The following is a 27,474-nucleotide window of genomic DNA, read 5'->3' on the forward strand; positions in this document are numbered from 1 at the left end:
GAGGCATTCTTTAAAACTTTTGCACCGCTCAAATGTTTTACTGCTACAGAGTCTCATCACCATACTGTGCAAGGAGTCATGAATAAATCTCACCAGGTCTTCATTCATGAGAAATTTCATTACAACACGCTACTTCACATATCCATTTACTACATTGGACACCACGTTCTTTACAACTGGATATTGTTGTTGTTTAACACTTTTTCACACCAGCCTGCTGTGCAGTAATAGCTGACATTTGTACCTTATGTTTACAACCAATAGAATGCTCAGGAATCTCCATTTACACTGTAGTATAACTAAAGTAGTTCCTCATATGATATCCTCTTGAGTAAAATAGCTCCTAATTGGATCTCCAAGTGGAGACTGCCCAAGGGGGTTAAAAAAATAGGATCATGTTATATTTTTAAGTTGGTATTCAGAATATCAGAAGTTTAAATAAGTGATGCAAGATAATTTAAAAAACTAGATAAGAAAGTTAAAGGAAACTTATAAGAATGTTATAGGAGTTAGTGAGGTAAAGAAAAGCATGATTTTTAATCTGGAATTATATTATAATAGACACAGAATCATATAAAAAGAATGCAGTATAAAAAAATAAATAAGATGGTTAAACAACATTATTAAAAGCACAGTATTGTAACTAATGACATTCTAACAAGTCAATAAAGCTGATTTTTTAAATTACAAAGCCTTTTTGTGGTTTAAGAGTGGATTATTTTGAATAATTTTATACCTTTTAATTCATCTACGCCTAGACAAAAAAGTCATGGGAAATATGATTTTTCAGTAACCTACATTTTATGTGCCAACTCAATTTTTACATAGAATCTGATATTACTTTTTGAGTAAAATTCAAGAAATACTTAAGAAACAATACAATAATAATTCAAAAAATACTTAAAACTGGCCTCTGTTAAAGGTTTAAATTTTAAAGGGAAGACCAAAGAAAAAAATTAAATTGTATTTTTTTCAACTCAAAAATATTTTATTGATTTCTTTAAAAAAATATATTCCCATTATTGGCATCTGCCTCATTTAACTTGAGCAGGTGGTCTCATCATTTTTTAAGTAAATGTACGTAAGGACAACTTTATGTAGAAAAATAACAGTATAAAATTACATAAAAGTGAGTTTTTCCCTTTTTTAATTCCTATTTCTATCAAACATTTTTATAAAAACAAGAAACATGTTTCAGTAAGTTTACTTATGCATTTTATATTTAATAAAAGATCACTGAAGTTGCTGTAATGTACTTACTGAAATTGAAGTCACGATACTTTAATCTCAATTCATACTTCATTTTAAGTAGATTACATTTGTGCATTAGATCCAACACTACCTTGAAGTAATGTTTTTTAGCATAGCCAGTGTTCAATTTTTATTTGATATTATTACATGGTACTAATAATGGAATAAATAAGCAATAATTACGTGAGCAAGACAATATATTTTGATTCCAGTTTCATTGCAATTTTAGTTTTATAATCAAAAACAATTGCTGTTTTAAGTTAAATATTAAAACACAACTTTTGTTTTCATTAATTTCTAGTTTTTTTAAATATTAACAATAAAATTTAATATGAACTATATTCAAATGAAACAACATTAAAAAAAGCAACAACTAATAGATTTAATTTTTAATATTTATTGTGATATATATACATATATCTCACAACTAATTTTATCAGTTTCAGATTAAATATTAACAAAAAAAGCATGTAAGCACTATGTATATTTTTACAATTATAATGAAGAAATCTTCAAATAAGATAAAAATTGAATAAATGGTACGGTAATGAGATATCACTATTCTCAAATGCTGGTTAACCAGCTATACTTTGCATACACTGTAACAAATGTTCAATGAATCATCAACATTATTTCCTTCACTATAATTTATAATATAATTCTCTATGAAACTTATCATGCTTTTGGACAAGGTTGTGTGTTGTAGAAGTCTTGGCCACTGGAAAAGTGAAAAATGACTTCTCCAAGTTAGCTTAATTCATTCTCCAACGTACATTCTCCAATGTAGTCCTTTGTATTTTTAGCTTCAGCCAGTCAGTAGAATGATTGCAGCGATTAGATTCAGTAGGGACATGCTGTAAAAGTATGACTATTAGATATAAGGAATTAAAGTAGTTCAATGTACCAATAAATAAATGAACCAATATTCAATAAATAAATGAAGTTATAGAAAATCCAGACTGTCCTTAACTCCAATTAATTTAGAGTTTTTACAATCTAAGAGTTCTATCACTCTCTACTGTCTTTTATTGATTTCATATTCTGTGAATACAGTTTTCATCATTGCCTTTCCTTCTTTTCGACTCTGGAGGATCACAGGTACGGCAGCTGTAACATAGATATATAATTCATTACTCATAAATTTTTTCTAAATTAAAGCATTATATAAGTGCATATAATTTATTTTAAATAGCGACTTCAGACTTTTATCTTAAATTACAACTACCTATTCACACTTTTTTATATTATGAGAAAATTTTATAGTATGTGAAAAAATCAAATTAGATTTGAACCTATAACACCTTTCTGATGAGAGGTACCATCACTGTTGCAACGGTCAGCACTTCATAACTGATCAAAGGGAGTGCATTAAGAAAGCTTTTGAAAATGGATAACTGAAAAAATGAGTACAAGAAATAACTAGTGAAGCAGCTACATATTCTAATTATGGAAAATGTTTGTAATTGAACTTAACTGGGAGTAATGTAACAATTATAATTCCAATCATCTCCTGCCTTCCCTTATTGAAGAATCTAAGACTTAGGAAAACCTCAATCCATGCAAGTAGTACTTGTCTTTAATTGTTTACTATTATTTATTGCTTTCATTTTTATTACCTGGTTTGTACACAAAAAAACATTAATATATTACTGATGCACTCAAACTGGTGGTAAATGATGAATGCTATGAGTGCATTAACGAGTACATTAAATGGATGTGTATATTGGTGTTTATAATTTTAAATTACACTATTTTTTTATACATCACCCACAGTTCAATCATAAATAAATAATAAAAAAATCACATCTGAGGAATAAGACTAAAATCAATTTTTTAATTTAGGCCCAGCCTTTTTCATTTTTCTAGATGGAGGGATTTTAAAATGTTAATGAAACTATAGTTTATCAATTTTTAATTTGGGCTAGATTGTAAAATGCCCAACTTTATTCTGTAGGGAAGTTAAACATTAGTTCAATTTTTATATGTAACCTGCAAATAGAAAACAGTGCTTGGACAAGACTACTAAGTCAACACCCTAGTAAAGAGATGGGTTTTCAGTCACTATCAGATAGTAGAATGGCATATCAATAGGTATATATGATAGCTGAAACCATGTTATCTATTCCGGGAAGAAGAGATCATGAGAGAAGGAAATCAAACAGCAAACTGCATCAGATCAAGATAGTTCCAATACTGCTGTAAAAGTATGTAAATTCAACAAAATAAGTAAACAGTAAAATTAATAATAAATTCATGCAGATCAAAGTGCCTGTTCATGAGGGAGGTACAGCATAATAATGGTAAAATAAGGAAATTAATGTTTTTTTTACATTACAATTTGAGTTCATTAAATAATATATTAAATGATTTTACATTAAGAAAACTTTAATAACTTCAGTAATTATTATTCATCTATTATATAAAAAAAAAACAGCCCATCTTGTAATCTTAACTAATAACACAATTATGCAATCAAAGATAACATTTTTATCTGTCTGATAAATATTTATCACATCTTATCAGAGGAAATATTGTATTCTCAGCAATTTGTTTTTTTTTTTTCTTATTATAATATTTTATAAATCAGTATTACACACAGTGAACAAAAATAGATGTTATGGTATTTTGTGTACATAAAGTGTAATGATATTTAATGAGAAGTTTTCATGTTTTATGAAATTTGTTCATAATTGTAATTAAAATAAAGTACAGTTTATACTTATACAGTTAAGTGATATGCAGTATGTTATTCAGAAATGTTTTGTCATTAATCAACATTAGTCAAAAACATCAGAATGAAATAAAAATTCTAATTTTGTGAAATTGAAAAAAATAATATATATATATAATACACCCTTTGAGAAAAAAAGGAACTGTACAAAATAATCAGTTCTGAGGAGGAAAGATAATGGACTTGAATTAGATGTAGTTGACAAAGAAGGACATGTTAACAGTAATTCAGTCAAAAGAAATTAATTCCAACATGAAAATATTGCAAATTTAAATCCATGGAATAAAACACAAAGGGAGGAATAAATTTAATGTCAATAATTGCAGTTATATAAAAAGAAAGAAATACAACACAACCTTTTTGAAAATAAATATTAGAAATATTAGTTATAAAATATGTCAATCTTGTACGTGTTAACTTACTGAATAAATGATATGGTATAATGATCATCCCGATCACAAGGACGTAATTTTTCTCAACTTGATAAGTACTAAAAAATAAAAACAATCAAAACTCAAACAAATCTTCCTTTTAATGTTAATTAAGTAAACACATAATCCATTGCTAAAAATGTCCTTTTTGGCTTATTATATAGTAGAATAAAAATGTGACATAAGTAAAAGCAGAAAAGATGAAAATTTTATTTGAAGAAGTAGGTGAGTGAAAATAAAATAAAAATTGTAGGTTCTAAATAAGTAATGAAAGGTCAACAAGAGAGCTAAAAAAGAATAAAATTAATTAGATATGCAGTCATATAAACAATTTTTATGCTTTTGGTAACAGTTGTAGAGCAATGAGGTGGAAGGTAATGAAAGAAGTTTTATGGAAAGAACAGTTAAAAAAAATTAAGTGTTCATTTGCTTTTTTTTCTACTATACATTATGTAATTTTAAAAGATATATATATATATATATTTTCTTTAAAAGATGGACCTTCATAAAGTTTTCAAAAGTTTTGTCATACATGGGTTTCCTTTTAATTTAAAAATGTTACTAACTTGTAGTCTAGTCTGTGCATTACATTGTATAATGATACTTGAATGTATCATTTAATAAATTTACATATATATTTTTTAGTGTCCTCCATTTTTTAGCCTTTTCTTCTATTTAAGAGGGGTGGCTGAAATGTATTGAACAGATGCTCATAATTCACAAATTAAAAGAGATAGTTAAATGCAACAAATATGGCAAATTTTATTTGCTACAAAAAAATTAATTTATTTTTCTACTTAGTCACCATTTAAGCAACTACACACTTCTCCCAACAGTAAACCAGTTTTCTTATTCCATCAATGAAGAATGCTGGTGGTTTTTCCTTGAACCACAACCTCATTGGATCCCTTAAGTTTGTCATCTGTAGTAGAATGGATTCTCTTAATATCCTTCTTTAATTGCAGAAAGAAGTGAAAATCATTGGGCCCAAGATCTAGTTAGTATAAATATTTTCAAATTTCAACTTCAAAAGAGTCTTGACGGTTGCATGTGATGTATGCAACGAAGCATTATTGTATTCCAGAATTACTGGCTCCATAGATTGTTGAACATGATACATACATCTCCTAGGTTGTTATAATGTCTCTAAAAAACTTACAATCAACCCAGATTCCAGATAGTCAATCATATACACATGTTTGGAATTCCAGAACACTATTAACAGAATTTTTTTTTGCAAAGGAATGTTCTGAATTTTTTTGATAGTGGCAGTATTCCATGGTCTGCCATTTTTCTTCTGGATCATAATGAACCATCTAAGTTCCATCCCAATCACAATATTGAAAAGGAAGTCATATTTCTCAACATGATGTGACATTTCAGAAGCTGTTCACATTACTTTTGTTGCTGTTTGTTCCTTTTCTGAGAATTTGCTTGGTGCCCATTACAAGCAAATTTTACAATAGCTCAGTTGTGTGATAAAGTGTCCAATAAATTTTTCGATATGCCTATCTGGGTGGCAGTGTGATGAGACCGTCATCTTGGATCAATCGATTTACTTCCTCTTGGTGCTTCTCATCAGTCACAGAAACTGGGTCAACCACTAAAAAAGGTTATATAGGTAAATATTAACTTTACCAGTTTCTGATGCATAAAATTTTATTTCCTGCATAGTATTTAATATTGTCTTTGATAGTACTTTGATCAACAATTTTATCATTATAAATGGCTTTTAGAAGACGATAAATATCACTTGAATTAGTGTAATGAGGATATAGAGTTGTAAGAACTTAAATTGTGGACTATGTCTTTAATGTGCAAAACAGTGATCATGAAATACTTCAAGCAAAGGTTAGTTAAATTATTTTATTAAAATAATGTGAAAATTAAAGGAGGCATTTAATGACAATAATTTGTGGTAACAATGTCAACAATAAAATATTTTATGGATCAACTGTGTACATTGAGCTATATTGCACCGTGAATTAAACATAGTATCCATAAAATATTTAATTTACTCTTGAAAGAATCCACTACTTTATAAAACTAACCTATTTGCAATGGATTCTAGTACTGACACCTAGCCACAGCAAATGATGTTTTAGATTGTTGATCAATGCAAGGTGGTTGCAGTGCAAACATGACTAATGTGGCACCCATAGAAGCCACTGCAAATATGGATGTGAATTTTAAGAAACAATGAAGCAGAGGTGTAGAAGTTTACCAGATTTTTTTTAATGATTAATTTACTACATGAAGAAATTTGTTCATAAAATGTTCTTTCCCTCAACTCTAGATTTAACTCTTTAAGTCACTATGGAATTTAGTGTTTAGCTTGAAAAGAAATGTCATTCTGTTCCCATAGTGACATTGCAGTAAAAAATGGACAATGTATAAAAAAATAAAGGACCCCACCAGACTATTGCTTGAAATGTTTAGTTTTACTTACAAGATTTCATCAAGTCCTATAGCGGTGAATTGATGAGGGTTGGGATGGTGGTGAAGGGAAAAATGTGTTTTTACACCTTATTAATTTTAGTAAAATTGTCAAGACATTTTTTAAAACTTAAAATATTCCGTGTAACTTGATCTTTTATTTTAGTTTGTACAACAAATATAACATTACTGCAACTTCTGAATGCTTCCATTTTTTTTTTTTTAAAGTATTTTCAAAAATCTGTTTAATATTATTTATATAGATTATAATTAAAAAAATACAACTTAATATTCCACAATGATTTCGCTTCATAAATCTATACTTGATCTCCACAATTTCTGCAATATCAATGTAAAAATAAGACAATGTACACATCAGACTTTTGCACTGTCATTGCTTGAAAATTCAACCCTATACTTCTGAGTTCAAAAACAGTATATTTTTATGAAATATAAAAATTTTATAATTTCATTATATAAAAAAGGGCTATATTAAAAACAATTTTAAAAGTGATTAAATTTCATATAAAAAAAAATTAAAATACTTTTGTAATTAAATTTAGATGTCTAAATTTATTAAGTCCTTCTGGGACTTGCCCAATTAACAATTTCAAAAATTAATATTTTATAAGATACTACTCTATTACCATGATGCCCACGGTAATTATTTATTCCAATCTTCTATTAGACAGAAAAAGAAATCAAATCTAACTATAGTGTACAATTTCCAAAAGGTTCTATAGTTCTATTCGACTAAACTTAGACTTAAATGTCATGTAATTTTAACCACTGAAAATAAAATAATTTAACTTTGAAAGCACTCCAGTTAGGTAAGTGTTCTTACCAAACTGTATTTGGTGGTTTTGATATTATATTTAATTATTTTATACAAAAAAAACATATTTTTTGGTCTATTTTTCCTGTAACATTACTACAAAATAATAATTGATCAGCGATATTAAAAACAAGTATTGCATAAATAAATTAAAACGTAGGCTTTATAAATCCTTTTAATTTGAAGTAGCAGCCCACATCTGCTAGTATGTAGATACACAGTCACAGCTCTCAAAGTACATCCTGGGAAGTTATACAATCTTTGTAGATGAGTGTGATTCTACTTAACTCTAGTTAAGATATAGTTAAAATTGCTTTTTGTCTTGATGAAATTAAGATTTCCTGTCGTATACATTTGAATGGATTAACAAGACTTCACTACTAATTTTTCAAACAGCATCAGGTAAAATTGGGAATAAACATACAATATTTATTACCATACTGTATCATTTTATTATATTATTATTAAATAAAACTTAGATCTACAATGACTAAAAAATAAAATCACTTTTAAAGAGAAAAATATAGTGCATTTAAAGTAACCATAGCAACAAAACTATAAATATTTATGTTAGGGATTCAATCAACCATTGAATTTTCATTATCAATTGTGAGTTAAAACACTATAAATTAAAAACCTGGGTTCAATTATAAAGATTTTCAATCTGTCAGTCTCATTCTTATACTGTTTGCTATAGAGTGATTTTAGAAACCAAAAAAATCATCACATCTGCCCACTGAGTTTCTAATAATGAAAGGGATGAAACCCATATAAAAACAATGCAATTTTGCCAAAATATTATAAAAAATTATCTAAGAGTTGTCAGTAATTGGAGATTCCGATTTATATACAGTGAAACCTCTTAAATCAGTTATAAAAAAAACATGGAACCAATAAGTATTACATTTACCTTACCTTACCTTACCTTTACTTCAACACAGAACCAATCGTCAAAACAATAAGTGCTTAGATAATTTGCCCAATGAATGGAATTTAGTAAAGATTAGAAAAATGTATGATCTTAATTATAAATCTACTAGAGAATATCAGATCTTAGTATGTAGGAGATTTTTTTGTCAGGAAAGAATATGGGTGCTTGCAAAGTCCTAAAAAAAAACCTGTTTGCCGGCCTCTGTAGCACGAGTGATAGCGTCTCAGCCTTTAATAGCGTCACACAACCTTCAAGCTTGTGTGACAATATTGGGGGAAAAATGCTTTATTTTAATTTAGTTTAATCGTACTACAAAACTATCAACTGGACTCAAAGAACTACTTCATGTCTTACTAAGATATTAATAGTCTTAAATAATGAAAATTCTAAAGAATTAATATCATTTTTTATAACCTCTCCAGACCCTGTTCCACTGTAGAGAAAAACAAATCTATGCTTCCATATTTTTCCTGGTGCTGCATTTTATTTTCACAGAAAAACACAAACCTTGTGACATTTTAAAACACTTAAAAAGTGCATTATTAAAACTTGTTTTAATAAATTTAACTCTAATTTTTAGGATTTATATAATTTTTTTTTTTTAGATAAGTTTACAATAAATTCAATAAGAGATTTATTTAGATGGAACAGAATTGCCCGCCGAGCTGGTAAATTCATCATCACAAATCACTTGTTTAACAGCTGATTTTGAAGTCAAAGGTTCTCAGGTTTGGATCCTAGTAAAAGTTGTATTTTTTTTACGGTTTTGAATAGTAGACAGTGGATACCACTGTACTTTGATGGTTGGAGTTTAATTAACCACACATCTCAGGAAAGTTCGGTCTGAGTCTGTCAAAAATACACTTCATTTACATGTCATACATATCATCATCATCATCATGACAACTGGCCAGAAGTTGCTTATTATTTACTAGTTGAACAGATTGCAGTATACAAATATAGATATAAATATATTTATTTACAACAGAATGATGAGTATTTTATAGCAATATTATATAAAATTTTCTACTATTAAAAAAAATTTGAGCAGTTATAATAAGTTCTACCTATTCTTTAATTAGATTCAAATGTTAATAATATGGCTATTATTTGAAAATAGTTCAGAAACTAAGGTTTTTTGTTAAAATGACACAAGATACATTTTTATATTGACAAATTTTATAATTTTGTTTTATTTCTTTAGAGGTGCATAACCCAAATTGAAGAGGTATTGCGGCAAATAAATGAAGAAATAAGCATTTGGAAAAATATAGTTAAAAGAAGAGACAGACTTATAGGCCACATACTAAGGCATCCTGGAATAGTCACTTTAATATTGGAAGGACAGGTAGAAGGAAAAAATTGTGTAGGCAGGCCACGTTTGGAATATGTAAAACAAATTGTTAGGGATGTAGGATGTAGAGGGTATACTGAAATGAAACGACTAACACTAGAAAGGGAATCTTGGAGAGCTGCATCAAACCAGTCAAATGAAGACAAAAAAAAACCCAAATTGACAGAAAAAATATAATAAATAAATAAATATATGAGGGGATACCCAAAAATAACCAGAGTCTGTATCTGTCACACAATCTAGACCTAATTGTATTTAGCTTCCATGAAAGTCTTCTAAGTGGTATTGCTTTAAATTGTTTATAAGGAAGTTAGTTGTTTTGTTCTGTTTTTCAATGAGGCTTGTTAAACATGCCGTGTGATTTTAGTGATTGGTGATCATAAAGAACAGAGATTCCATTAAACATTATTTCAGCTTCCCCAGCCACGTAGAAATATATTTAATGAAACTAAATTTTGAATTAATTTAGTTTGTTAAGATGCAATTTGCCGGTCTGAATATTGCTAGCATTTTGCAGGCTTGTCACTGATATACAACTTTATGTTTGTACAGTGAAGAAAGCAATTGAAATTCACTTCATTTATTACTTTCTACTGCATTCTACTACCTATAACCACTAAGATGTTATGGCATTTCATATATAAACAAATAACTCCTTTGTTACTAGTGTCTGCTTTCGATTATTGCATTTACTGCTTTTCTTTAATAACTGTTGTTGGAATAATGATATTAGTCCAATCATAATAGAGTTAGAATTTAATCTATTCTAATATCTATTCATCTTAAATTAATATTAAAAATGGTATCTTTTAGTCAATTTTTTATTATTATTGTTATTCCTTAGTTATTTTGTTTAGTTTGTTTTGCTTTCTTTGTAAATGTGGTAAATGTTTATAAGAATTTATTTTAATTACCTATGGTGGACCTATGTAATATACTTTTCTTTTAAATATAAAAAATTCTTAATATTTTAATAACTAGTTCAGTTATTAACTAAGTTTGGGAATGAATAAAAGTTTAGACCAATATTTCTTTAACATGGAAAGAAATTAGAGAGATTTGGTGTCATTTCAGGCTGCTTAGCAGGTTGGGAGAAAGAAAACTAAGTGGTTGATTATTACTGAACCTCAAAGAGAACTGAGCATGGTCAACGATGACCCTGGAAGCTATGACCAAAACTAATTAATTAAGACTATGACTATGTTAATCTTTTGATAAAAAATAATCTAACTCAGCAACTAAAAAGGATTTTATAGGTATTCTATCTCAGTTGGCGAGAACTGTAAAACAAAATAACTTGTTAAAAAAAAGTTCAAGAGCAAAAAATAATAATTACAAGAAAAATTAATGGAGTTCAAAGACAGGTCCTGGCAAAATAAATCTGTACTTAAAGGACTGTAGTATAAAAAGAGAAATATGTGAATCAGATAGGAAAGTTTGTAGCTTTTGTGTAGAGTTTCTAAAAACAGGCAAAACATATGGATAGATCAAGCACAAAAAGAGATAACTAAACTATAATAGCTCAAATACTTGATTAGATCCTGAGAAATACCAACAAATTAAAAGCTACTGACTATAATATACAAAAAGATTCTTCCATCACAATTAGAAGAAAACAAGGAGCTCTTATGGATGTAAGAAGAGAGTTGATTAAATTGAAACGGAATAAGAAAGTCCAAGTGGTTATGAACAGACTATTAATTGATAGGAAAGCCTTTCTTCTTAATGAAAAAATGTGTTTAATATGTGGTGCTGAAGGTGAATGATAAAATTTTCTGAAGTGATGGGAATGAACATAATTAATTTAATCACAGGAATGACAAAATCAGTTTTATACAGTTAGCGTGCAAATTAATCCAAACATAAATTTTATTTAATAAAGAATAACTTCATTTAAAAAAGACTCATACCTGTACAATTTGTGAATATCTAGTAATTAATGTTGTTCTCTTTTATTTTTAATCACTTCACCTACAGAATTTGGCACAGATTCAATTGTACTAAACATTTTTTTTATTTCTTCATTATGAAACTATACCAATATTACTGCTTTAATAAGGTCAATTTTTGTGGTACAACTCATTTTTTGACTACGCACAAACATTTTCATTGGGTTTAAGTCTGGGGAATTGCCTGGCCGTGGGAGCACTTTGTTTTGTTCTTCAAAGAAGTTTTCCAATTTTTAGCAGTATGGCATGATGCGAAATCTTGTGGGAACACTTTGTTGCCTTGGAATTTGTTTTGAAGTTATGTAACAACTATTTCCTTCAGAAGCTAGATATATGCATCACTTTTTAAAATAGTATCTTTTGAAGTAATGAACAAGGCCTTCAAATGTGTAAACAACCACAAAAAAATTTTTTCTAGGGATATTTAACTACTGTTGGATATGAGCCGGTGATTTATTTTCATCTGATGCTTTTCTAACATATACTTTTAGGATAACTGCTTTTCATATGATGCTTTTTCCTTTAAGACACATATTTGTCCCTGAACATAAAAATTGTACTCATCAAGAGAACAAGAATTTCCCAGTCCTCTTTGGTCTGGTTAGCATGTGTTTTGGCCCAAGAGAGACTTTTTTGCACACTTCTGATGCGTTTTAGCTGATCGACAAAACTTAAAGAATGGGTGTGATCAAGTTGCAAGAAGTTGCCATCTAACACAACTGTTTAAATTTGTATAAATCTGTTACACTGGCTGATAATTCTTAATTTAAGCCCACAGCAGATAATTTTGGGTCAAGTTTACTTTTTCTCACTAATCCTGTGTCAGAGTAGTTTTTCTTTTAAGGCCACATTTGTCTTTTCTTTAAAGTGAAAAGTGATCAGTTTCTCTAAAATGTTTTAAAATAGCATTCACTGTTTCTAGTCAAACACAAAACTCTGAAACTATTTGTTATTGTGTCATACTGGTATGCTCAGAAAGAGAAACAAGTTTTGAACACTTTCTTAACGTTATGTTCATTATTATATAATCAAGACTTAAGAAAAAATATATGAAAATATGATTTTGTAATAAAAAATGAAATAAACTTTCACAAAACACTATTTATAACATGAAAATTGTTACATAAACAAAGAACAATACCTCACATTATACAGACAACATAAAAAATGGGTGTGATCAAGCAGTGAAGCCACAACATAAGAATAAAAAAAAATTCCCTGAGTTCAGATTAATTTGCACACTATTGTATAAGTAAGAAAATCAAATCAGTTTGGTAAGTCAGCTGAATCAGGTGACGAAAGAGTATATGGTGATAATAATTATATCATGAATTTGTCGGTATTAAAGTGTTGACAATTTCATTACTAAAAACACTTCCAGGTGGATTTTTGGCATTTTATTAGTAGGTATGATGTATTTTTCCTTTAAAGATCCATATTGAAGCTTCAATTTAGGTAACTGGGAAAATTATTTTACAAGTTTCACTATATCTCAGCAGTCAGTGACTAAACTATCTCTCTTAACCAGCAACTAGACTAAAGGGAAGTCCTTCTGAGACTGAAAACAGAATTAAACAATGCCATTAATGTTTGTAGTTTTGATGGTTTCAATACATTGCTAAATTTTTTAATACTTAACTAAATCTTTAGAAATGAAGATCCTGCTTTTTGTACTGGTATATCTTTGTGGAGATATAGAATATGAATGAATGGATTTCATTCATTCAATGAAGAGGTACACTACAAAAACACTCACAAGAAAGAAACTCACAACATGAACATTTTCAAAACCAGAAAGAGCAAGAAGATTGGAACATATGAAAAAATACTGGAAAGACCGCAAAGCCCAAACAGTTCAATAAGACTTGGATAATGGACTGACTAATGCGATACTGTGTTTGTAAACAATGGTGGGGGGGGGAGGAAACAAAAGGTAACTTCTAATGACAGTAGTACAACATTTCTAGACACAATTTCAAAATTTTTTAAATATTTAATGGCAAAGATTGAAAGATCAAGTAGTGAGAAATAATTTTCTAAACGAGTATCAGGTTTTTTAGAGTCAACTTTGTTACTAATAATATCTTCCATCTCTTTAATATTATTTACGTTACGTTTTTAAAAAAAAACTGTAAAAATCTAATTGCTTTTTATTTTTGAAATAAGCACCATTATATTATTATTATTATTATTAACACATGTTAGTAGTAGTTACATATTCACACTCATAGATAACACGCTACATAAAATACAGAAGAAAATCAAAAAAACACCTAGTAGTAGTGATAATATATAATGTAAAAAAAATACACCAGCGACAATTATACAAAACTGTCAAAATTTATATTAAAAAAAAATTATTGTGTCACTTTTCAAGTACAGAAGAGCATGTAAAAATGTGGCAAAACACACAAGAGCCCAGGCATAAAAATAAAATGTAAATACAGTGATTGCCATTAAATTAGACAATCTGGACACATGTTCACTTATAAAGAAATGTTGTTTATAGGCACTACAAGCAACAAAATCACTCTTTGCAAATCAACTCACAAAAACAAAATACACAATCAAAAGCAACATTAAAATCAAGACAATATGAATTCTCAAACACATAAAATTTAACAAAAACAGATATTAAATGAACACCAATACTACACTATAAAATGAAGTAGATAATAAAGGGACACCACAATAGTTCCACTGGTAACTCCATGGAGGAGCAATCATTCTCCTTATTTCACAAGCAATCATTCTCATCAGAGGCAGGGAGGCAGAGTAGGATCTTCACTATTCAAGACTATACGAGGTCTGTAAATAAGATAATAAGACTAGTTCAGAAAAAGTTTCTATTTACAATCCAATTATACATGGACTCTATCACCTTCGAAATAGTTCCCTTGGGAAGCCACATAATGCTTCAAATGGTTTTCCCACTCTTCATAGCAGTGTTGGAACTCAGAAACCAGAATATCCTTCAGATGGTCGGTTTCATTTTTTCTATGTTTTCTACTGTTCTAAAATGATGTCCTTTGAGGTGTTTTTATAAAGTCAGGAATAGGAAAACATTCCAGGGACTCAAGTCAGGTGAATAAGGTGGTTCAGCAACTACAGGAGTGTTTTTATTTGCCAAAAACTCATTAACTGAGAGTGCAGTGTGACAAGATATAGTCATGATGCAGCATCCAGTTGTCTTTGATGACTGGTCTCACATGGACAACTCTTTTCAGCAGTCTTTCAACAATTTCTCTGTAAACTTATTGATTTACAGAATGTCCTGTAGACGAAAATCTCTGATTCGCTCAACATTGTCGTCACTTTTTGATGTTAATGGTCTTCCAGAGCGTGGATCATCCGCAACTGATTCCCAGACATCTGAAAATGCTTTAAATCACCTAAAAACTTTGGCTCATGACAGAGTATATCCATACGCCCTTTTCAATTTTGAAAAAGTTTCAGTAGCATTCTCACAGAGTTTAACAAAAAAACTTGATTGTACAACGTTGCTCATAATTAGTATCACTTATTTTTGCAATGCACAAGAAAAACTCATTTCACGAAAAGTCTGTTTACATCTCACATGGCAACAATATACTAAAAAAAAAATATTAATACCTAATATAAATCAGCTGTTCATAAAACCATATGTTTACTAGTAACTTTAGTCTTCCCACTTTAGCTGCCAAAAAAACTAGTCTCATTACTTTATTTACAGACCTCAGGAAAAACATAGATACAAACATCAATGAACGATACAGAATAATTTTTTATTATTCACTAACAGAATCACTTTCATAATAATAATAATAATATTTTTTTATGATTTATTAAAGGAAATATATGATTTAAGGTATTTTTCATCTTGAAATGTGCAAACTTGGTTGAATTAATAAAAATATTGCAATATGGAACGAAGTTTAACAATTTATTTCAACATAAAAAGTAGCCCTTTAATGATTATATTGTACACAAAATTATCTAGTTAAAGTTAGATTAATTGATAAGTGTAAGTTTATAAAAAAAATAATAAATGATATTAAAAAAATTTAGATAACGTACATAGCGCTTAAAAAATTCATACTTAGGCACACAACATATTACAATAATAGTTAATCATTAACTAACAGTACTTGTCTAAATAAAAATATATAAGTAAAATTAGTAAATTATTATTATTAGTAATAAGTAAATTATTTAAATATTATGTTAAATAAAAAGAATATAATATAATAAAAATAATGTGACGCATACTAAACTAAAAATATGTAAGTTTTTTATACCACTTGCATTACATTTCTGTAAGAAAATATTATTATGAAAGAAAAAATCCTCTTCAGTTTCATTAAAATATGAAGTTTTAGTGTCATAAAAAAATATAGAATAACTTTGTATATAAAGGTTGGAAAATTAGACACCGCTGTCTTGATAACGTATTTGATAGACATGAATGAATAGCCTACTCAGAAAAAGCATAATTTTTATCAATCATAATTTATAATTTCACCTCATTAAAAAAAAATTAAATTCATAAATTATATATATATATATATGAAAGCTCAGAATGCAAGCTGAATTACCTGGTGTTCCTTTAGTCACCAGTTCTTACCTACAACCTGGAAAGACATTCATTTCAGAAATAATGAAATAATTTTTCTTTATTTCAAATAAAATTATTTTATTGGCAATGTTCTTGAAGCTAACATTTTAAACGGCAAGTTTCAAGGTGAAGTTGTTCTTCTACCATGGATTCCAATGATCCCTTCAGACTCGCCCATTCCATTCAAACGTCTGCAATTTCCAATTCGCTTTTAAAAATTTTATTAATTTTTCAAATGAAAATTATTTTAAAATTTATTTCCTTAAATTCTTCTCCCCATTGAAATATTTTGTTTTACCAAGGTCGAGAGAGAGGAACCTTTGAAACAGAAAAAGTTTCAAAATTCTGTTTGCTTTGATTGTTTTTCAATAAAATATATTCTAATAGACAATAAAATTCATTTTGATAAAAAAGGAGGACAGAGTATCATTAATGTTATTAATGTTCAAAATAAAAATAAAACTTCAAAGAAAAGTTGTTTAATACATTACTATTGATTGTGGAAAGTTTTGTTGAAATGTACCTTGCTGTCAGTTTGCATATACTAATTCCTTATCCTGAGTGATTAAAAACAAAAATATATTTTTCATCAAAAATTTACTGATAAAGGTGAAAGACTAAGGCAGACAAATAGACCCAATAATGTAAATTGCTGTAACCGATTAAAATAAATTCACCTGTAATTTTATTTTAAACCAGATTATGCCATTCATATGTTATAAACACAAATTAAGACAATGGATATGAAATGAAATAGTTTCACTTTAGTTTTTTTATGAGATAAAAGATAACGTAGAAAATACAATGCAATCTTAGCAGAGCAATTTACGGACCCCAAACCAACAAGATCTTCCAATAAGTGTAAGTCAGCTAATATGGTAAAATGCATTTACATTAACAAACATAATGAAATAATATATTATCATATAGGTCTGCTAACTATAAAAAAAACTAACTTAAAGAATAAAATGTTAATCATTTAGATCTCTTTTTATGATTAAACTTATTTATACAAAAATTAAGACCCAAGCTATCATTATATTTTCTAAAAAATACTTTATGATATACTACTTAGTATTATTCTAGTAGCCCCAAAAATTTCACATAAGATTAAATAAAGTTGAAAGAAAAGAAACCTCAGATAAATTAATAGTTGAAGTAACAATCATATATGCATGTAAAGTTAACTAAGGACATAAATAATGAATGTAAAATAAGATTCTTTTACCAATCCAAAGCACCAATTTCCTTCAAAGGCTGAGAATCAACAATACCAAGAATGCACAAACAAACTAAAGCTGCAGCTTGCTCAGCCCATCTTTTGTTTTTTTCCCTGAAAAAGAGCAAGATTAATTAAATACTTATTTTGGATTTTTATTTTGTTTCTACTGATATCCAAAGAAAAAAAGACCATTTTTTTTTTTACAAAAAAAAAACAGATGATAGTGATTATGCTTAGTTGGTCATCAGACAGAGATTGCTGTTCTGATGTTTTCAGATGAAAACACATATTTTAAAGTTATTAAATCTCAATGTATTTTGTTATTACTTGTTTTACTGTAACTGTAATAAAAAATTCAAATTTTGTATATTTCATTGTCTATCACTATAAAATCACCTTAAGGTAAAATGATAATTTTAAGTTCCATTTTAATTAAGCACTCTTCTTTCTATCATCAGAAAAATACAAATTCAAAATATAATAAAACAACGATAGATTTCATAAACTAATGGTATAAAATAACATACTAATTAAGCGTTTATAATTATTAAATTGTTTAAAATCCCTTTACATAATGAAAATCAAAATGGGATATACCACTTATTTTTTAAAGAGAAATTAAAGTAATAAAAAAAAACATAGTTGTATAGATAAAAGTCATTGAATATATATGACTTAGTTCATTCTCTTTTAGAGTTTAAATTTGGCTGGACAGGTTTCCATAAATTTAATATCCACATACTGGAAAACATCAAAGTGTAAAACAAGGTTGCCACAACTTGCTAAAACAATTACTAAATTATCAATGAAAAGTTAATGTATCAGGCTAACAATAACAACCCATTAATAGAGAAATTATTATTATTCAAAACTCAATCTAAATACTTTGACACATCTGATAACTTCTAAAAATGCTTTGGTACAGATAATACATACCAAAATATGTTCAGATTTATGTGTAAGTAAAGCTGTTGTAAGTATTAATAAGCTAATAATGTAATTTTTAATTATTCTATACTTCTATACCCTTCCTTTTTCTGTTTAGCCTCTAGAACCATTAGAAGGTATTATTTCAGAGGATAAGTGTAGTCTTGTACTGTCTCAGGTCGACCGTTCCTGAAATGTATGGTTAATTGAAACCCAGCCATCAAAGAACACCGGTATTCACAATCTAGTATTCAAATCTGTATAAAAGTAACCAAAGAACTTTTAATTCTCACCCCAGTACTTTTAACTGTAACAGACAAAAGATATTTCACCATGCTTTTTGTCCTTTTTTTCTCCTTCTCCTGCAACTTTCTAACAGATGAATGAATTTAAATCTAATTTTTACCAAATACTTTGAACTTTCTGGAAGACTTTTGAAATATTCAAATTTATCTACAATAAATTTGTAGCAGTAATTTTTAATTGAAAATGCAACTTGCTCTGCTTATAAGTGATGGTCTAAAAGACAACTTCTGGTAAAGCCTGCAGCCTATCAGGGCTGAAGCAGAGGGGATGGTGTGGCGGCCAGGATTGTCAAACGATTTTCTCCTATGGGGGTCAAGTTGTTCTTTTACACTCAAGCTGGGTTCCAGTGGAGGATTGAAGTTATATAGTTTCCCGATCAGGTAAAATCAAACATCAATTACTTGGTTCCCTTTAGCAAATACCGAGAGCTATTATTTCCGTTCAGCAATCATTCCTTACTCATTTACATTTTTGTGAGATCTCTCACCAATTTGGATCGTTCCAAGATTTATAGAGAGAAGTTTACTTGTAAAACTGCTGTGTTCTGAAGAAAAAAAACTCTTTCCATTCAGACTGGGAAAAATATATAATTTCAAAGCACAAATAAAATATTGCAATTGTTTTAAATTTTACAATTAAATATGATAGCTATTTGATGTAAAAATAGTATATATATAATAATTTACTATATATAATTTACTATATATAATAATTTACCATTTGATTGTCTGTTATGGTATATTACTAAAATTATAAAGATTGACATACAAAATCATTATATAACCAGGTTATAATTTAACCTGGCACCCAAAAAAATTGGCAGAGCAATGTTCAAGAAAAAAATACCAAAAGGCAGGATTAATTAAGAATATGAGGAGTGAGCTGGTTTCCCAATGTTTTCTTCACTGATCTGAAATATTATTATTGTATATATTATAGTACTCCTCTTTTAGTACTATTGCAGTACTAACATTTAGATAAAATTCATTACTAAATGTGACAATTTAACTCTATTTACAATTTAACAAATAAATCTGTTTTTGTAAGTGAATTTTTTAATCCATTATGATAAATTTTAATGTAGTTCTATACTTATACTACCTACCAAAATGAAGATGAATACTTGGTATTATTAAGTGTAACAACAGATTTAAATTTTTTATCAACTTGAGTAGTTTCATATACTGGATCATCATAACCTTTTCTACGAGCCCAAGTACATAGATGAGTCTTTGGTAACAATTTATCATTTTTATATAAACTTCTTAAAAATGCACATTTTAATTCAGTAACATCACTGTCAGAATTTTGATCTGCGGCACTTTCAGGTACAATATCTCTTCTTATAAATAGTCCTTTTTTCCTAAATTCTAACTGCTTAGATTTACAGTAATCTCCAATACCCCATATTGTGCTATACAATAAAAAAAAAAAAAACGTTTTTACAATTAAGGCAATTGCATAGAAATGTAAAGAAAACCAGAAAATATAAAATTAAAACCAATTGTATAAATCAGTTGGCAATCATATAAGCAATTGATAAGTGTTGCTGTCAATCTTCTGTTATTACAGGAATTCTAAATTCTTAGGATCCAAGAACAAATCAAAGTAAGTATTGATTACTGAATGAAGAATGTTATTTTGTTAGATAGACTAAACAGATTCTTTGGAAGCAACACAGAATAGTACCAGTTCTACACATATGCAAATTTTTTTCTTATGTTTCAAAGGTTTTATATTGATAAACATTTTGTATCAATAATAAATTTAATACATGTACATCAACTATCTATTAAGACAAAACTACTAAACTCTGAGTTTTATCCCAAATTATAAAAATATTCAGAATCATACATAGCTTTAAAAAAAACACAGTCACATTAACAATATTTGAAGTTTAAACTTTAGTTACTTCCAATGTTACTTTTCAGTTCATCAAATATATGAAACTGATCTAACAAACTACAATCTTTAAACATTCCCAAAGGAAAGAATTTGATAGAAGTTCTGGAAATCACAATTTTTTTGAAATCAAGTAATAACAAAAAAAAATTTAACTATATTATCTCATAAGCAGTATCTTAGTGATTGATGAAACCAACATTTCCATTTGTTTTCCTCTAACAATGTGCAATAACTGTTTGATCAAGTCACAACAAACTTTACCTTCAGTGGTTTTATAAAAGAATAAAGGACTACATGGTAACTGGAAAATGCACACCAAATGTCAGTCTGTGAATGTGTGTATGAGCACACACACAAGCATATGCATAATGATTGTTATTTTGTCCATATACAGCTATTTTGGCTGTTTACATAATCACCCAGGTGAAACCAAATTTGATCACTGCAATAAACACAGTACAGCACCTCAATTCTATTTTCATCTATAAAAGATCAAAACCAATAATAACAGTAAATGTTTTTCTTAGTCCAATTCATTTAACTGATTCAATTTTTTTAACAAAAAAATTTTCTAAATATGTAATTTTAATTTTTCTACAGCCCTTAAAACCTAAACTGCAGACAGTCCAGTATTTGACAATAACTTTCTAAGAGATTTTATGGGTACACAATTTATCACTTATCACACTCTCAAGAACGTCTACAGAACATTACTAGTCTCACAAAATTTGTGAGAGAAAGAGAAGAAAGATTTTCATCTTTATGATGAAATTTTACAAAATTGTTTACTGAATATCTAACTACAATACATTCTATGTTTGTACTAATTCAAGGTTTATTAACAGCTTCACTTTACTTCATCCACATTTTATTAAACACTGATCTCTTAAACCACTACTACATCCAGACAATTAATATGAACTTCCATTGACAGACAGAAGTTACTAAATTTCAGAAGTTACATATTTCATTCAGACATTTATATAAGTACTTTAAGTAAAATTGAAAAAGGTTGCTTGTTATATATATATATATATATATATATATATATATATAAAATACACAAATTGATAGTTAATATATTACTGCAAAAAATAGGGATGTAATATATCTCTGTGAACAAATAATAGCAGGGATATAACATATTCCTACTTTCCAAAGTGCTTTACAATACATCGATAGCTGTCTCAGTACATTTTTCTTTACATTCTTTTTTTGACAAAATATAGATTTTTCATCTTTATGTTTCTAACATGTGGTTTAGCAATGCAGTGTTTTTTGTTTTTATTTTTGTAGGTCTATCACCATTTAAAATAAAACTAAAAATTGTTAAATAAACTTTAAAAAATAAAACAATTAAAATTACCACAACTAAAGAATCTTCCAGTTTTTTCAAATTTTGATTTTCTGAAGTCTGGATCAAATTAAGGTCTAGTAAGTTTTTTTGTAATTAATTGTTTCCTTAAAATAAAGTGTTGTCTTCTAAAATTCAAACCAAAAAAGCATTATTTTTTAGTAGTACAGTCTTTTTAACTTGGTCTCATTATTCTTTTTAAATTTTTATATAAAAATAATACAAGCCATTTTAAAAATGGTTTTGTTAAATATTTCACATTAACAAATGAACATTAAGATTATTCTACCTTTCAGAATCTATAAATAAAACATTTTTTATAGCAACAAAAAATAAATTAAGTCAATATAAATTTAAAAGGTTTGCATTGTGACATGAATCTCATATAAGTGCCAGCAAATAAACTATATTTTTTTTGTTATTAAGTCTTGTAAATAAATCAGCTGGGAAATTTTTTACATACTCAAGCAATAAAATACTGTGTTAATGATTAGAATATTTTTATATGAACACATGTCCCCATCCCCCAAGAGACCAATATATGAACACTCGCTTACAAAAACTTTCTCACAGAAACAGTTATGTTGAAAATAAGCATATAAAAAATGATCACTCCTTTTGATGATTACAAACTTTGGGAAAGTTTTCATAATGGAAAATAACTTGGATAAAACTATAAATTTATACTGCTAAAAATTATATACTACTTGCTTTCAAGGAAGACTTCTAACCTCTACTTTAAAGCACATGATGGTGTAAGAATTAAGTACAATAATTTACTTTTATCCTATTCTTAGACTCATTACATTATTCAGTTAACTAATTTGCTAATACATGTGCATAAAACACATTATACAATGAGTGTCTTCATAAAAATAACAACTAAGAATGTGTCTTACTCCTAGAATTCCTTCACACCACGTATAAAATTAATATTACGTTACCCAAGATAAGTAGTAACTACTTTTTCCTTAAAGTCAATTCCTAATATTTAAAATTTTATCATTAAAAGTTCTAAATATAATTAAAAACTTCAACATACCACATTTCTTCCAGTGAATGAGATTCTAATAATGATTTTCCTTCATCAGTAGTAGTTTGCAAATCACGTAACATATTTTGTATACAATACTTAGTATTTGATGGGTTATTATCATAATCAACACAATAACGAAGATATGCAGTAATAACATCATTAATAGGCAGTTTTCCCTCTTTCCTAAATATTGAACAGTTCCATTCTGCTGCTCTAGCAACCATAGTGCTACTGCAACCAGTAAGTTCTTTAAATTTATCCATATCTTCATAATTTTCTATTTCAAGAGAGCCGCCACTGAAATTAAACACGATGAAAATAGAGTATTTCAATTGAATGCAACCATAAAACTAAGAATACTGTAAATATTACTAATGCATTCTAACAAATTTCAGGCTTTGACACAGACTTCAGACTTGAATTATAATAATTAAAACTATTGGAACTTCTTTAAAAGATAAGCACTAAATCAAATTTTTTATAATGTACAATAAAATATTAAAACTTTAAAAATATTAATATTACAAAATGTGCAAGATTAAAAATATCTCCATAGACAGTCTACAAACCTGTTATTTATGTATCTACGTAAATAAGAAGGCCCTCAATGGCTGATCACTAATTCTCCGGTTTCTTGAATGACTGGAAAGCTGAAATTTGGCATAGTTATTCCCAAAGAGGTATCAACCAAAGATAATGAAATATTATATTGATCAACAAGCCCAAAGGGATTAAAAAAGGTGGCCAAAACTGAAAGTGTTAGAAACCTGGGAGGTATGTTTACCTCAGGCAGTAAGATATAAAAAAAAAACAGATTTTTTTTCACTCATCTACTAAGGAGGTAGGGATGAAAAGGGAAGCAAACAATCATAGAAAAGGCACTCACGATTTACTTATCACTGATTATTCAACTTCTACCTAAAAAGGTGATTATGACATACTTATACACAACAGGGATAGAGAAAATGAAGGAAAAATTAGTCTGATGTTTAGAAAAAGTATAATATTTAAGGTGCTTAATAAAACATGGATTGGAAAGGGATAAAATTTATCATAGGTAAGATAGTTAAAATGTACATTGCATGTTATAAAGTAGGACATTAATTTGTTAAATAAATAAATAAATACATATATATATATATATATATATATATATATATATATACATATATATCACAATATTTAGTCCAGTGAAGAAAGCAGTGGGAAAGCACTTCGTTCTTCACTTTCATATCTATAAGAAAGATGCTTATGGTTTTTGAAAACAGCAGTGAATTTTTTGTGAGGAAGACATTTCTTAAATAATTTTGCCTGTTCAATCACAGTTATTGTACCTAATGAGACAAAAAAAGCTTCAAAATTACAACTTTAGTATCGAACTACTAAATATACTAAACGGAATAAAAAACATGCAATAAGGTATTGCAAATAAATTTTATCATCCTGCTATACAAACCAAGATCCAACAATCATATATAAAGTAAAAAACTTTCAGTAACACTCAGCACTCCCCCAAGACAGGCTAGGTATAATTTCTGTTACACCCATCAAATGGCCAGATGGAAAAAAACATGAATTATACTATACAGATGTTTAATAATTAAATTTTTATCAGATATACAAGGGTTGTCTGAAAAGTTTTGAGCCTCAACATGAAAATGGCAGCACTCTCAAAAGTTAGGGAATGTATTCGCACATACATTGAAAAGTATTCACTAAAATTTCAGCCATTTTGGATGCTCAGTTGTTGTTTGATAATCGTTTGAGTAAGTCATTGGGAGTGTTTTAGTGAAAGTGGAAAAAATCAAATACCGTGCTGTGATTAAATACTTGCATTTGAAAGGCAATATGCTTACACAAATTAAAACCAAGTTGGACACTATTTATGGGGACTCTGTTCCATATTTGCCACCATGAAAAGATGGGCAGCTGAATTTAAACATGGTCATACCAGCTTGGTTGATAATGAGGGTTCGGGACAGCCAAAATAACTGCAACTACCACCGATATCATGTTTTTTGGGATAGTAACAGAATTTTGTTTATTGATTATCTTCAAAAAGGTAAAATAATAATGGGACAGTATTACGCATCATAACTTGACAAGCTGAAGGCAGAAATTGCAAAAAAAGACCACATTTGAAGAAGAAGAAAGTAGTTTTCCATCAGGATAATGCGTCTGCTCACACTTCAACAGTCGCTATGGCTAAAATTCACGAATTGCACTTTGAATTGGTTGACCACTCACCATACTCACCAGATCTTGCACCAAGCGACTTTTTGTAGTTTACTAACCTTAAAGTTTCACTTTGAGAAAGGAGATTTTCATTGGATGACAAGTTTATTGCATATGTAAATGCCTATTTTGAGGAGAAAAATGCCAGCTACTGTTTGGAAGAATTAAAGAAGAAAAACTGTATCGACTTGAAAGGAGACTTTGTTGAAAAATAAAACTCTATTTTACAGAAAAAATACGTCTTTGTATGTTAGGCTCAGAACTTTTCATACAATCTAATAGCTAATATTAGATTTAATTAATACTATTAGATATACTGTATATGATCCAGTTGAGAATTGTCAAGATTAAATATATTGACAGAAAATTAAATATTACACAAATAAAGTTGAGAGATTTCACTTACTTAGCAATAACAGGTATAGACAGATTCTTGGCAACAAGCTGTATAATATCATTATGATTTACATGTTGAGGTCTTTCATTTTTTGTGCGACCATGAATGGCAATAGCAGCGATACCAGTATTGGCAAGTCTCTGACAAAATTCTACAGTCTCATCAGGATCAGGAAGTACTCTTACTTTACATGTAACAGGACAATCTAATCCTTTCACTAAAGTTCTCATGATTGCCTCTGCTTTATCAGGATTACACAAAAGAGCAGCACCCATACCACCTTTTACAGAAAACTCTTTTGGACATCCCATGTTTACATCTACTGCAGCAACATCACTTTGACTAAAATGAATAAAAAATAGACATAACATATATTTAGAGTAATAAAATTGTAAAATTCTACAATAATGAAATCATAAGAAACATATAATGATAATGAAGTCGCAAAAGAAGGATGATATGCGTAATACTTAATAAATCAAATTATAAAGACATATTTACTGGTAAGGATAAAAAATACATTCCATAAGTTTTGATAATTCTTTTTCAAATAAAGAATGGATATAATTTTTAGAAAATAAGAAACCTCAAGTAAAGCAATAATCATTCAATCTTCAGTAAAATGAAGCATTAAATGTGTCAATGATGTGGCTTGTCAGAGGTAATAGTATTAATTAACAGATAGCCTAATTGCAAATACATTTATTTGAGACTAACATTAATAATGTGATAGGCTGCTACTACTGCAAATCAATCTAGAAATTTTCACAGGCTTTAACAATTAGCAAGTAAATTACAGCAGCATTAATAGCAGCCAATTCTGGACTTTCTTCAACCAATAATTCAATAATACACCTACTTACACCTAAAAATGGATCGTTCACTCTCCCAATAAAACACATCCAATTTCTTAAAAACTCATTTAAATTCCTATAGGTAAAATACCATATCTTCAAAATATCTCAGATAATAATTAACTTAATGAGTTTAATTTTTTAAATTATATTCGTTCAGATTTCCTGAAGAGTTACTTTGCAACATCAACAAGGATACCAAACATATTAAAAAAGTTATATAACACGTCATTATATGAATCAAATAGTATACATTAACTGTATTAAAATATAAAATAGAAAAGTTGAAACTTATCACATCAATAATTTTGAATAGAGTGGATTCAGTCTACATAAGAAAATATGCAAACACTAGAGGAGTAATAACGGCAATAAGATAAAATGTAATCATTACTGATGTGACTGTTTAAATTTTTCTACTTCAGTTCTGAAACTGTAAAACAGTTATCAAATAACATATCAATGGGCTTTGAGTAGTTGTGATTTAGGATATCAAAAATGTTATAATAAAATAAAAATGGAACACATGTATTAACTTATTTATTTAAATGTACAGATATTGCTTCCAGTATTGAGGCAAGGCAGTATATATCAATAGAATAAAAAATATATATATATATATATAGCATTGTTATAAAGAAAATTAATTTTTTTACACACATCTGTTCTTTTCAATAATTCTAATATCTGTGATGCACATAAAGCACATGAGGTACAGAACACCAA

At 28.3% G+C, this 27,474-nt stretch overlaps 1 protein-coding gene across 2 annotated transcripts in view; it reads right to left on the reverse strand.

The window, feature by feature from the left end:
• Positions 1 to 1,628: 1,628 nt before the first annotated feature.
• Positions 1,629 to 27,474, reverse strand: part of Dus2 (Dihydrouridine synthase 2) — a 38,574-nt gene continuing 12,728 nt past the window's right edge. Inside the window, exons 3-8 of one of the 2 annotated variants that reach the window (XM_075358462.1) lie at positions 25,904 to 26,236; positions 23,269 to 23,559; positions 20,073 to 20,381; positions 17,741 to 17,845; positions 4,405 to 4,472; positions 1,629 to 2,358 (exon numbers count right to left, since the gene is read on the reverse strand). In XM_075358462.1, the coding sequence (XP_075214577.1) occupies positions 2,267 to 2,358; positions 4,405 to 4,472; positions 17,741 to 17,845; positions 20,073 to 20,381; positions 23,269 to 23,559; positions 25,904 to 26,236 (1,198 nt within the window). In that variant the 3' untranslated portion in view covers positions 1,629 to 2,266. The remainder of the gene's footprint in view (positions 2,359 to 4,404; positions 4,473 to 17,740; positions 17,846 to 20,072; positions 20,382 to 23,268; positions 23,560 to 25,903; positions 26,237 to 27,474) is intronic. The other variant, XM_075358463.1, reaches the window with a different exon arrangement.

The sequence above is a fragment of the Lycorma delicatula genome, chromosome 2, assembly GCF_047948215.1.
Source record: "Lycorma delicatula isolate Av1 chromosome 2, ASM4794821v1, whole genome shotgun sequence".
In the NCBI taxonomy this organism is placed as follows: domain Eukaryota; kingdom Metazoa; phylum Arthropoda; class Insecta; order Hemiptera; family Fulgoridae; genus Lycorma; species Lycorma delicatula.